Genomic DNA, 12247 nt, shown 5'->3' on the forward strand with positions numbered 1-12247 from the left:
TTTGATACGAATTTATAAAGAAAAATGGAAAGATGGAAAAAATGTCTAACCACAACAAACCATCACCTCATTTTCCTTCTTCATTACTACTCTCAGTCCTCAGTTACCTTTTTAATTTATCCCATCCACTCTCTCTCACGCACTCACGCACACACACAAATCGTGTATCTATCTCCTCCACAATTTTCTTCCCCTCCTCATCTCCTCGTCCTCCACTGCTCTGCAAAATCACCATACCCAAAAACACACTCCTTGTTCTACAATACCAAGAATCAAGAATCCCCATTTTTACAGAACATAGATCTCTCTTTCGGCTATCTATAATTTCTGTATTTACCAGATCTTGCAGAAAAAGCAGACATCCGAAAAAATATCGTACATACACATAGGGGTATAGAAGAATTTGGGGTCTGAAGATGGGTTCTTTGAAGTTAGATCTATATAGCAGAATCCACCCGGAACCGATCGATCACTTTGATGTGCTTCCGGATTCTATTCTGCTCTTGATCTTTAACAAAATTGGTGATGTCAAGGCCTTGGGTCGATGCTGCGTCGTTTCGAGGAGGTTCCACTCTCTGGTTCCTCAGGTCGAAAACGTAGTCGTTCGGGTTGATTGTGTCATCTCCGATGATGATTCTTCCTCGTCAGGAATCTCTGCCGCGTCCTCGGTGTCGGCGGCGGACAAGTCTCGCCATCCCATCTCATCCCTTTGTCGACTTTTCTTTTCAAGCCTCTTTAAGCCCTTTCAGTCACTTACCCAACTGATTGCTCCCTCCTCACGCCGCCCCATCGTTTCTAATTCGGAAGATTTCTATGATATAGACCAGAACAGCGTGACCCATCATTCTCCTACCCAAGTCTTGAAGAATTTTGATGAAATTAAGCTTCTGAGAATTGAGTTACCGCGTGGGGAGCTTGAAATTGATGAGGGAATTTTGCTTAAATGGAAGGCCGACTTCGGGTCCACGCTTGACAATTGTGTTATTCTTGGAGCCTCCAGTGTCTTTCAGACCACGAATACTGATGAGTGTTCCAGTGTTTGTAACGTTGATAGTAATGGAGCAGAGAGCGATAATGGGAGCATACCCGAATCATTTTACACAAATGGGGGCTTGAAAATGCGTGTTGTGTGGACAATTAGCTCATTGATAGCTGCCTCTGCTAGGCATTACCTGCTCCAGCCAATAATAGCAGAGCACAAGACGTTGGAGAGCTTGGTATTGACGGATGCTGATGGACAAGGGGTGTTGACGATGAATGAAGTGCAGTTGGAGGAGCTGAGGGTGAAGCCTCTATCTGCCTCAACGGCTTCCAAGAGGACTCTGGTGCCGGCTTTGAGTATGCGGTTGTGGTATGCAGCACATTTGGAGTTGCCAAATGGGACTGTGTTGAAAGGGGCGACCTTGGTGGCGATCAGACCCAGCGAGCAGCCGAAGAAGGAGGTTTTGGAGTCAGAAGCCAATTGGGTTGCCTCGGCATTTGAGGAGCCATTTGGAACTGCTGCAAGGATGCTGGTGAAAAGGAGGACTTACTGTCTGGAAATGAACTCATTTTGAGATGGAATTCCAAATACATGTTTGAGGTAATTTCTTTTTTGCAGATTTATTGGAAATTTTGAATTGGTTAAGATATCTCTATGTTTTGTAGGCATATTTCTGTATATTTTTAATTGCAAATTTTGAATCTGAGTATTAGTTCTATGATGTGTGCATTCATTAGTATGCTAGGATTCATTAGTGTGCTAGGATGTTTTTCTGGGTGGGTTATTATGTGATTCTTAGGCTGGTTTCCCTTTTAGACAGCTAAAACTTTGCAGTGCTTCTGCTGTTGAAAATTGTAGATCCATTTTCTATTTGTGATCTATATTGTACAATTTTATACTCGTGGATAACCATCATAATGTATATATTTCTCTCTCAAAGCTGACCTTTGTGAACTGGACGTCCAGTGTTATGATATTTGTTTAACAGTGGTTTTAGGGTCTGTATTCATGGCAAACATTTGTCTCATTCATTTCCTGCATTGCTCGAACTTTAACTATTCACTATCAAAATCATTTTCCTCAATCATATGCTATTGTGGCTTTTTTAATTTTGTGATTAGGCTTTGTTAGTGTGCCTGCAACCTGTAGTTTGAGGATAAGCGCTAAAAGGTGAATGTAAAATTATTATTATTATTATTATTTTTTTATTTTTTTTGGGAAGAATGATGGTAGATTTGTCTCTTCAAATAATTCGTGAGCGAGATTGTATATTGTATTTCAAAGTATGGTGTGACCTTTCTTTTTTATTTTATCCACTTTTCGCTAATAGAATATCAAATGCTTACGATATGGATATAACTTTAATCTGCTTTTTCATGTATCTTTAGCATAGACAGTCTTCTGCATTTTCTATATTCATGGTAGTCTTGACACTGTTCTGTATGGCTGTTTCTTCTTTCCTTTATTGGTTTGAATGGTTTACTTACTCTGAATTCTCTTTTGGTGATTATGAAGCTTTCAGGGAAAACACAGCTTTCCGAGGAGGATTCATATGCCGGGTATACACAATTTTGTTTTAAGCACTGTGTACCATAGACGAATAGCTAGTCAAGCTTACTCATGCTTCTACCATGTATGAAAAGCCAGCTTTTGATTGAAAATGAGCCACGGAACAATCCACCTACACGGTCTAGCTGTTTTTAGTTAGGCATTTGCTTTTATTTTAGTTTGAGGCATATGCTTTTATGGGCGCACGAAATGCTTATGGATTGATGTTGAGCTTTGTGCCTTAGACTTATTACTCGTCTACTTTACTAATTTTCTCGTTCTGTGAATATTATAGGGATGAATACTGTATGCTTATGTAATGTTCATTCAAGGTTCATTGAGCAGTGAATCTGTCAATTATCTTGAACTGTTGGCAGTATTGTTAATGTACCTAATTAATTTGAAAATATATGTGAGTTGTTTCCAGCTATGATCCATTATTGAATCATCCATTTCCAACTTCAATAGGGTAATGGATGTCCATTTCGTTTAGCATTGACTTGTCACGAGTGGCACTGCAAGGACTGCACTCAAATTCTTGTACATAAAGCAATATCAAGCATTTGGGCCCTATTTGCTAGTAATTTTATCAAAGGTGCATCATACGCTGTTCAAGCAATCCGGAGGCCTTAATCAAATCGGTTTTGCTAGTGGTACACTGGGGTATATCGAATGGTGTACATCCCACTCACATGGGTAAGGGACCCACTCGAATAAAATATCATTTCTTTTACATGGGCCTCACATCCATGTGAGTGGGGTGTACACCATTCGGTGCACCCCATTATGTACCGTTAGACAAATTCTAATCTCCAATTCGTCAAGGGATTCGAGAACAATCATAGGAGTTCCGATGATTATTATTATTATTCTAATTTCATCTGTGATTGTCTGTGTCAAGACTGATTCTAATTGAAATTGTCGTGTTTTTTTTACAGAACTATTGGGAGATCATAGATACACCTTCGTCAATGATTGTTGATAATATTTTTGTCAGTAATGTTGTAACAAGAGCGATCATTTACGAGATCTCTATCCATGATATCTACAAATACAACAGAGAAAATTAGTTTTTCTCATTGATTTGCTACACCCCTTTTCCCCAAGGAACGTTTGAAGTAAACTCGTGAGTACTAGAAGCACTATTGAAGAAGAAAACAAAGCTAAAATTTTGTCTTTTACATTGTCCAATCCTTCCTGCCCCAAAAGTTTAATTGAGTAGACTTAATAAAATTTTGCTCCAAAGAAACTTGAGCACAATTTGTACGCCGAGTAGGCATAAAGTTAGTGCTGCAACATCAAACCAAATCTTTTTTTAGGAATTAACATTCTTCAATTACAAAAACAGTGGGAAAAGGATTATATGGTGCTGACTCAACTCATTCAAAAGATCGATTTTTTTCCAACACAATGAAAAAAAAGAATCAGAATCATTCAAGTACAAATAAAACACACAGTACCTGGCACCCATAACAAATTGAAATATGTGATGCCAGTTGAACTATCTGAAAATTAAGTGCAAAGTAAGAACAATAATAACTCGAAGGCCTGAGGTAGGAAAAGTATTCTTTGCTCTGGACTTTTGGCAAGAAATTTACCTTTAACTAACTCAAACCTACTGTCAAGTCGTCCTCAGCAGAATATGAAACTTCTCATCTTCAGTTACCTGCATCAAAGACACTTTAAATTTACTGTATTTATCCAATGCCTTGTAAGCTTGTGTATGTAAAAATGTCTAAATCAGTTAAAAGGAGATCGGAAACTTTGTTCTAGTCCTCCAACAAAGGTAACAAAGAGTTAAAAATCAGAAACTTTCCCTGCATTTTCTTTTAAACACCAAATCTCAAGATATTAGAATTTTTCTATAACATGTCTTTAAGCAATAGACAAGCTCTCTTGACAACATGGCCTCTATCTAACTACATAATTCATTCTAAATAAGGCCCAACACATGTAGTTGTGGAAACTTTGACAACTATAAATTAAGCCTCATAAAAGTTGTAAGTTATCGAAGGCGACACAACAGGGAGGTACACTATACTTCAAGCCTTCCCTAGCACTTTCCAGGATCATGTAAAGTTTTTCGGCGCTTATAAGTTGGTCAAACATCATTTTAAACCATAAATTTCTTAGGATCCGTAAGTTTTAACCACTTTTAACCACACATTCCTTTAGACCTACTGCTTATAATAATTTAAAAACTTAGCCAAGTACTAAGCTATAATTTCTGAAAAACAAGAAATCAGCTTATCACAAGATCTTATAGCATTCACTATTCTAGTATTATTTCTATTAATCCTTAACTATTCCCTCCTTGCAACCACAATTGATATTAGGGATTATAACTAATTAGACTTCTAGTACCAATAACAAGAATTATATTCAAGAGTTACACCATAATGCGAACATGTATTTGAGTATGTATGGCAAATGTTTGTATTAAATATAAAAGTTAAAATAATTTTTTATCCACATATTTCGTGGAATTCACATGTACTATACATATGCTTATAGAGATAGTAAAAATCAGAAAAGTGAGTGAAAAACTGAAAATTAAAGTTTTGAGTGAAACATGTCCTAAATCCAGTCTCACAACAATTAAACCCTCAAGACTATTCTATTCCTAATATGTTTTATAACCCTTTTAGATATTCTAAATAGTAAATATTATTTTAGGACTACTAACTGCAGATGAGATACAAAAATGTCCTAATATGTTATAGTGTGATATTTCCAGGATTATTTTAGGCCTTTTGAGGGCATTACTTTCAAGGCGGGGATAACTCTATATGAAGGTCTATTCTAGGTCAAATAAAGAGGGTTACACATGTTACGCAGCAGAAAAAAAGTGACTTACAAGGAAGAAGAGATTTTTTTTCCCTATTCTTGCTTTGAAATAATTGGCCATTATTTCATTGATATCTGAATTTGTAACAAATCGAGAAGTAATTTACAGATTTAGACCGTTTAGTAAAATCCGACAATTGAATAAAAGGTAGAGATAAAGATTTATTATTACTGTGTTCTTTAATTGAATTCCTAGTTGACTTGATTCGTTAGGTGGAGATTTATTCGGATTCATATAGAGATATATTGACTTAAGTTAGTTAGATAGAATTCATTTGAACTCAAGAGTAAATTTATTTAATTAGTGAATTTGTACAAATGAAAATTTTGGAATTGAACTTGAGAGGTGAGATTAAATGTGATAACTAAAGTGAAATTTGTCATATTGATCATTTAATTACTTTTATTTTCCTTAGTTAATATTACTTTAATTAATCAAAGCCTTGCCATCAACATTAGCTTGATTCAAATATCAGTTAGGAATAATTAGATTAATTATCAAATAGATAATTTTCAATGGAACGAATAATTCGAATTCTTAAGTCCACTTCACTACATATGTGCACTTGTAATTATCACACAACAGAAGACATTCATTAAATTTAGTCTATTTTTCATTTGTTTTTTATTTTTTAAATACTTGCCTAGTCGTTTTCAAGGAATTTATAAGTAATTAAGTTCCTATATTTCTGTAGCAACAGTAAGGCATTAGTATTTTGTCTTTAGAGCTTCTTTAAGGTGTTCTTTAGAAGTAAATTTTATTTTAAAAGGTGAACTCTTAAAACTATGTTCCAAATGATTCTTTAAATTAACATTTTAAAATAAAGTGGGTTTGGCTCTTCAAATTCAAGTAGTCAAATCCACTATCTATAATTAAATACATTCAAAATGTTTTAATTTTTAAGACTCAATATATTGTCCCAATTAAATAATATATATAAAAAAATAGTGGAAAATAATATAATAATTTGGATGGAAGCTGATGAAAATAAACAATAGGAAAAAATAATAAATATAACCGCATTGTATGTATAATGTGGTATACATACACATTTATATACAACGGTTTGATTTTGAGCAAATATGTTTCTAGATTCATCAACTAAGTATATAGAGAGTTCATTAAACTCGAACTGTTTTAATTTGTCATATCGCCATCTGTTAAAGCATCAGAGTAATATATGTAATTACTTTAGTCCTTGTTTGGCCTTGATTTTCTATAATTCATTTTTTTTTCCTTAAATTCATTTTCAACCACACATTTGATTTTTAGCTAAACCATGCAAACACATAATTACATTCTCATATTCATTTATCCCTATTTGATTTTGTTAAAAAATGAAATTTTAGTAGATTTTGATAAAAGTTGTGAGTCTCACGAAATGTGTGGTTAAAACTAAATGTTTGATTTTGATTTATATTTTTAGCCTAATTCTTTTTTCTATATTACTAAAAAATAGCTTTTCACATACGAAAAATTACCAACGGTTGCAACTCGTTAGTAATTATAAATGGATTATCCGTTAGTAAAAGTTATTCACTTTCAACTACGATTATCAGCAACGAATTTTTTGTAAGTAACGATGATATCTCTTTACCAACAGATATTCCGTGCCTCATGTAAATATTTAACATTTGGATCTTTCACCTACAGAATATCCGTAGGTGATATACCGAATATTACCAATGGATGCAATCCATTGGTAATTAGAAACGGATTATCCGTTGGTAAAAGCAATTCACTTTCAACTACGATAATCGACAACGAATTTTCCTTTGGTAACGATGATATCTCTTTACCAACCGATATTCCGTGCCTCATGTAATCGTTTAACATTTGGATCTTTTACCTACGAATATTTCGTTGGTAATTAGAAACGGATTATTTGTTGGTAAAAGTAATTCATTTATCCCACATCGAAAGTTCACAACAAAGTTTTCGGAGTTACCCTCTATAAATTAATTTGTGGTCCAATAAGTGATTAAACAATATTTTACTTCAGTAGGCTAAAAGTTAAAAAAATAAATTATTAAATAAATAATAATAACAATAATAAAAATCAAATAATTTTTTTTTTATCATGTCTCACATCTATGCGGCTATTTACAATATTGATTTTTACCCATAGTTATTAAACCCGACCTGGTAGTCGACCCAAAAAAATCATTGGGCCACCGAGTCAGTGGTTGAACCAGTGACTCAGTGGTTGAACCAGTGACTCGGTGGTTGAACCGGTGGGTCATTATTAAATTATAATTTTAATTAAAATATATTTTTGTAGTAAAAGGAAAATTATTTTGCTAAATCTAAATATAAATTTTTGACTCTTGATATATGACCAAAGATCACAAATTTCCCAAATGATCAAGGAAATGAAGTATAACCTTGGAAGCCAAGGTTTGAACCATTCTCGGTCCAAACCGACCAATCTGATTTTAATAAATGTGGGTTATACTTTGTGAATGACGATTATTTTTTTTAAAAATAATAAAGTCTTGAATAGTTTATTACGGCCCCGTTTGGGAGGGATTTTGAGAATTGATTTTTTGATCGTTAGAAAAAAAAGCGAGGTGAGAGAAGAAGTCAAAAACTACGGTTGGAATAGTGAAGTAACGGTTAAAAAATCAATTTTTTGGGGTCAAAAATTCCTCCCAAACAGGCCCTATATTTCACAAAAATAATGAACATCTTCTCCCAATTTTTTACTTACAATTGATATTATAAAAGATTTTAAAGTTATTCTATTAGCAATAGAAGTTTAGTGGAATGGTTGAAATTCTTGAAAACAAGTGATATATATTATAGTATGAAGTATTAAGACAACTGTCAACTGTATCCTAGTGGTCCGTAACGAGTGTTGATTACTAAAGGTTAAGGGATCAATTCCCTATATCATGAAAATTGGGTCATTTACAGTAAACCGTCGAGTTAATTCAAACCGGTTTACCGGTTCTTTATTGAAACTGGCCGGTTCGTCTAGTCTTAGACTGATTTAAATGCTGAACAGTTCGCTCATGAGACTTGGACTGGTCCATGGTCCGGTTCACCAGGTTTTTGGTCTTAATAACTATATTTTTACCAACTACAATGGTAGACATTTCCCAATGGAAAATCGGTTGGTATTAGTTAAAATTTTTACCAACGAAAAATTCGTTGTTAAAATATTTACTCTTTACCTACGGCAGAATTCATTGGTAGTTATCAACGACCCTCAAATTAGCAATGGATTTACGGTTACAAATATTCTTTTGGTAAAGAGTAATAATAATGGATATCGAGGTTTTAGAAACAAAAAATTCGTGTCTGAAGCCATGTTTTTTAGTAGTGTATTGAATGTGAGTTAGGCCATATTAATTTTTTTGTCTATTGAATGTATTGTTGTCTTTCTTATTCATTTTCTACTTCAAAAGAGTCATGTATAAAAACAAATGTAAGAGCTAGCATTACAAGTAATTGATTTACATTCGAGTTTAATTTCTCTCTCTTTTAAATGTGATTTTTGTATGTACCAAACAAGCATTAAATACATTTTGGACAATTCATATATTCTCTTCCTTATTCTCTTCCTATTGGAACATTCATTTTATTCTTCAAGTAAATAAAGAAAATGACAGGCCTTGTTTGATTTTACTAAAAATTAGTTTTTTAGTTGTTGTGATTTGAGTAACAATATAATAATGATGAAAAATATGAAATTGACAAAGAAATAAGAACACTGATTTAAGAGGTTAGGCGATGTGTTTACATCTATGGGGCGAAAAAGCAATGATTTTTATTATGTATGACTAATAATGTTACATCCCTGGCCCATACACGACTTTAGAACTCATGCAAGACTTTTAAGGAAAATAAAAAATACCCTGGTACTGTATCCCCAATCTATTATGCATCACTGACAAACAGACACTAAATTATCGTCTGAGAGGCCGATGTCATAGCTCAACTCTGCTTCGACATTGGTCTATTTATTCTAGCAAACATGCGTTACATTCTATATGGGCAACATATTACAATATTAGTAGATCTTGATAAAAGGTAATGAAATGTATAATTAAAAAATTGAAAGAAAAAAAATTATGAATATCATAAAATTAATTATTGACTTTAATTTGAATTTTCATAACATTTTAACGAAACTAAACTAAATAGGGCTAAATATCCCCGTCACCTGGTCTATATGTTTAATTATAACCTAATACTCTTAAACCCTCGACAGCAAGAGGTTTTGCTGCCAAGTGTTGAGCTCCAGCAAGAGATGAGACAGGCACAACCTAAGGAGACAAGGAATTTCTCGGATTATAAATAAGAAAAGAAAAGGCCATTTTTTAAGGTTTCCTGTAAATCTCAAATGTTAAAAGATTGCTCCTTTTGGCCAGAGATTAACACCTGGTCTCGCCATAGACATGTTATTAAGAAGGGAACCAAACGAGACAGACAACCAGCCGTTAGCTGTTTCACAATCGCAGCTATCAATGCAAGTGTAATAAAAGACTACGGAAAAAGGCTTATAAAATATATGCCCAATGGTCATGCTTATTTGTGAAAACGAAGAAATCAAAGAGCACGAAAATCAAAATGGCACTACGAAAACCTAAGCAAAAAACATAAGAAAAATAAAATATATGGATCAAGAAATAATTTATAGGGCTAGAAGATTGTTTATATACCTGGAATTAAGATGGAATGGAGAGGAAATGGATATTGAATGAACTCAGTTCTTTCTTTTTCCCTTCTGGGAATGGCTGCCGCCATCACCATAGCAAAGCTGCAATCGGGCGTCTAGTCCAGACAGGAATTGGTGGTGGTTCTCCACTGGTGAGGCAGTGGTGCCGATAAAGAAATTCGGAGACCCATCTATGGGAGGAAACCTCTGGAGGTGAGGCAAAAGAGACGGCGAGGAAGAATTGGACTGAAGGGTCCCCCTGTTGAAGCCATCAAGGCTTGAAGAAGTAGCAGAAGAAGAAATTGTGAAGTTCAGATTGTACTCATCAGCACCATTGTGATTATTATTATTATTGTTGTTGTGTGCAGTGACAGCTGAAACAAAATATTCCGGGACAAACGGGATATGCCGGAGCTCCGGCTGATGGTCCCCGGATACACTAAACAGCTGTGAACAAACCGGCTGCGAAAGAGGATTTTTTCCCAAGTGAATTTGCCCCGGACGAGTTGCCTGTGGCCCTAATAGTCCACTGTTAAAGTAATCCATTGGGGTTGAAGACCATTGCCTGGGAGATTTTTGGAAAAAAATTGATTCATTTGAAGTAGTATTTTGGTGAACTGAGACGTTAAGGTTGGTGTTGTTATTGACATTATTCATGCCAACACTCAAGAGTTCAGTGAAAGAAGTAGTATCGGAAAGAGGGTTCAAATGTTCAACATGAGGAGACTCGTTCTCTTTCTCCTTCTCTTTCTCTGCAACTCTTTCCTTTGCACGCTCCCGGGCTTTGATCCGATTTTTAGATCTGGAAACCGATAGCCCGGAACCCTTCCCGGTGCCAGATTTGGATAACATCCCCACCGTCTGTTGAGGATCACCTCCGCCACCGTCCATGTCTACTTCATCTGAGTCAAAACCTTGTTGATCATTACCGCCAGAGCTAGATCTCTTCTTGTCGCTCAGCTGCTTAGGAGTATCTGGAAATGCAGTACTAATGGAAGGGAGCTTCGATATAGAGCTGGCAGCGGCCTTCAGCAGCCACTCCACCGCCTTGCTCGGCTGATCGTAGCCAAGTCGGTCCTGCAAATCGTAGAAATGAATCGCCGTGTTCACCGAGAGTCTCACGCGCCGATCTCTTGGCCCCTTCGAGGTGAGAACTTTGCTGTGCCTATCTTTTCCACCAGATGCTCTTGAAACCCGAACAATCCGTGATGAAGGCCAGCAATTAAACCTACCAAGGGCACCACCAAGATCGATACCGCCACCGTTAGCCCTGCTCCTTGTAGTCTCTCCATCATCTTCATCTGCGTACTTCAAGCCATCTCCTTTCTGCCCTATTTTACTGAACTCAATCCTTCCATTGCTGATTCTTGGATACTTACGCCCATGATTTTGAATGTCATCCGCCTCCATACCACTTTCATACCTTTTCACAAACCCCTTTAAGCTCTTTTCTTCCTTATTCACCCCAAAAAGTGTTTATAGGTCGAGAAAGCAAAAGGGGTAATGGAATCTAAATTTCTAGAACTAGGGTTTTCCAAGGAAAAATTATGGTTGAGCAGTTGAGTATTGCATTTATGACAATTACACAGAAAACTTTAGCTTTTGTATATTGACATATACATGCAACAGATAGAGGGGAGGGGAGGGGGCCGCTTTTTCTTCTTCTTGATATATCACGTTCTGTAACAGAGAGGGATTCAGAAGAAGAGAGGAAAGAGCTTTTTGCAGTGCTTCCAAAAGCAAACCAAAGCCTGTGTACTTGCTCAGATCACTCTTATCTCACTCCTGTAAAGAAAAATTAATAAAACATTAAAAATCATAACCACATAAAAATCAACCCAACAGACAAACAAACAAACAAAAAATGAAGCAAAGTCGCTTTTTTCAAAGGGAAAAATCATCAGATGAAAACCCTTCTAAATGCTAACACTAGTTTTAAGTCGAAAGAGGGAGTTCCAGTTAAAGTCAAACGCGGAGTATTAACGTCGAGTTACTGAAAAAGATCTATACGTTTTGAATCATCGAGTAGAATGAGGAAGGAGCCGAAATGGATTGACCAAAAGGACTTCAATTTACCGAGAACAAGGACTATTTTGTCGTTGTAGAAGGTAATGAATGAAAAGTCATAAAGCTTCACTGACTCAATAAATTGCATACATCAATAGCTATAAATTGAAAGAAAGATCAAATCTTATATCTTAGCTGT

General features: G+C 35.4%; 2 protein-coding genes across 6 annotated transcripts in view; one reads left to right on the plus strand and one right to left on the minus strand.

Moving 5' to 3' along the window:
* On the plus strand, nt 1-2960 carry LOC111382964 (F-box protein At5g46170-like). Of its 3 annotated transcripts, XM_023007012.1 has the most exons (3): nt 3-372; nt 404-1582; nt 2498-2960. In XM_023007012.1, exon 2 carries the CDS (start codon nt 417-419, stop codon nt 1554-1556), a length of 1140 nt encoding a protein of 379 aa, XP_022862780.1. In that variant the 5' UTR covers nt 3-372; nt 404-416; the 3' UTR covers nt 1557-1582; nt 2498-2960. The 3 variants fall into 3 exon arrangements, with proteins under 3 accessions (XP_022862781.1, XP_022862779.1, XP_022862780.1); XM_023007013.1 differs by having other exon boundaries at nt 1-1582; nt 2505-2960; XM_023007011.1 differs by having other exon boundaries at nt 2-1582.
* An 865-nt stretch (nt 2961-3825) lies between these two features.
* The window catches only part of LOC111382963 (transcription factor TCP2-like), a 15459-nt gene continuing 7037 nt past the window's right edge, over nt 3826-12247 (minus strand). Inside the window, exons 1-3 of one of the 3 annotated variants that reach the window (XM_023007010.1) lie at nt 12052-12193; nt 10046-11826; nt 3913-4196 (exon numbers count right to left, since the gene is read on the minus strand). In XM_023007010.1, the coding sequence (XP_022862778.1) occupies nt 10090-11451 (1362 nt within the window). In that variant the 5' untranslated portion in view covers nt 11452-11826; nt 12052-12193 and the 3' untranslated portion in view covers nt 3913-4196; nt 10046-10089. Of the gene's footprint in view, nt 4197-10045; nt 11827-11969; nt 12194-12247 lie in introns of those variants that run through there. The other 2 variants (XM_023007008.1, XR_002700651.1) reach the window with 2 other exon arrangements.

The sequence above is a fragment of the Olea europaea genome, unplaced genomic scaffold (genome assembly GCF_002742605.1).
Source record: "Olea europaea var. sylvestris unplaced genomic scaffold, O_europaea_v1 scaffold2594, whole genome shotgun sequence".
In the NCBI taxonomy this organism is placed as follows: Eukaryota; Viridiplantae; Streptophyta; class Magnoliopsida; order Lamiales; family Oleaceae; genus Olea; species Olea europaea.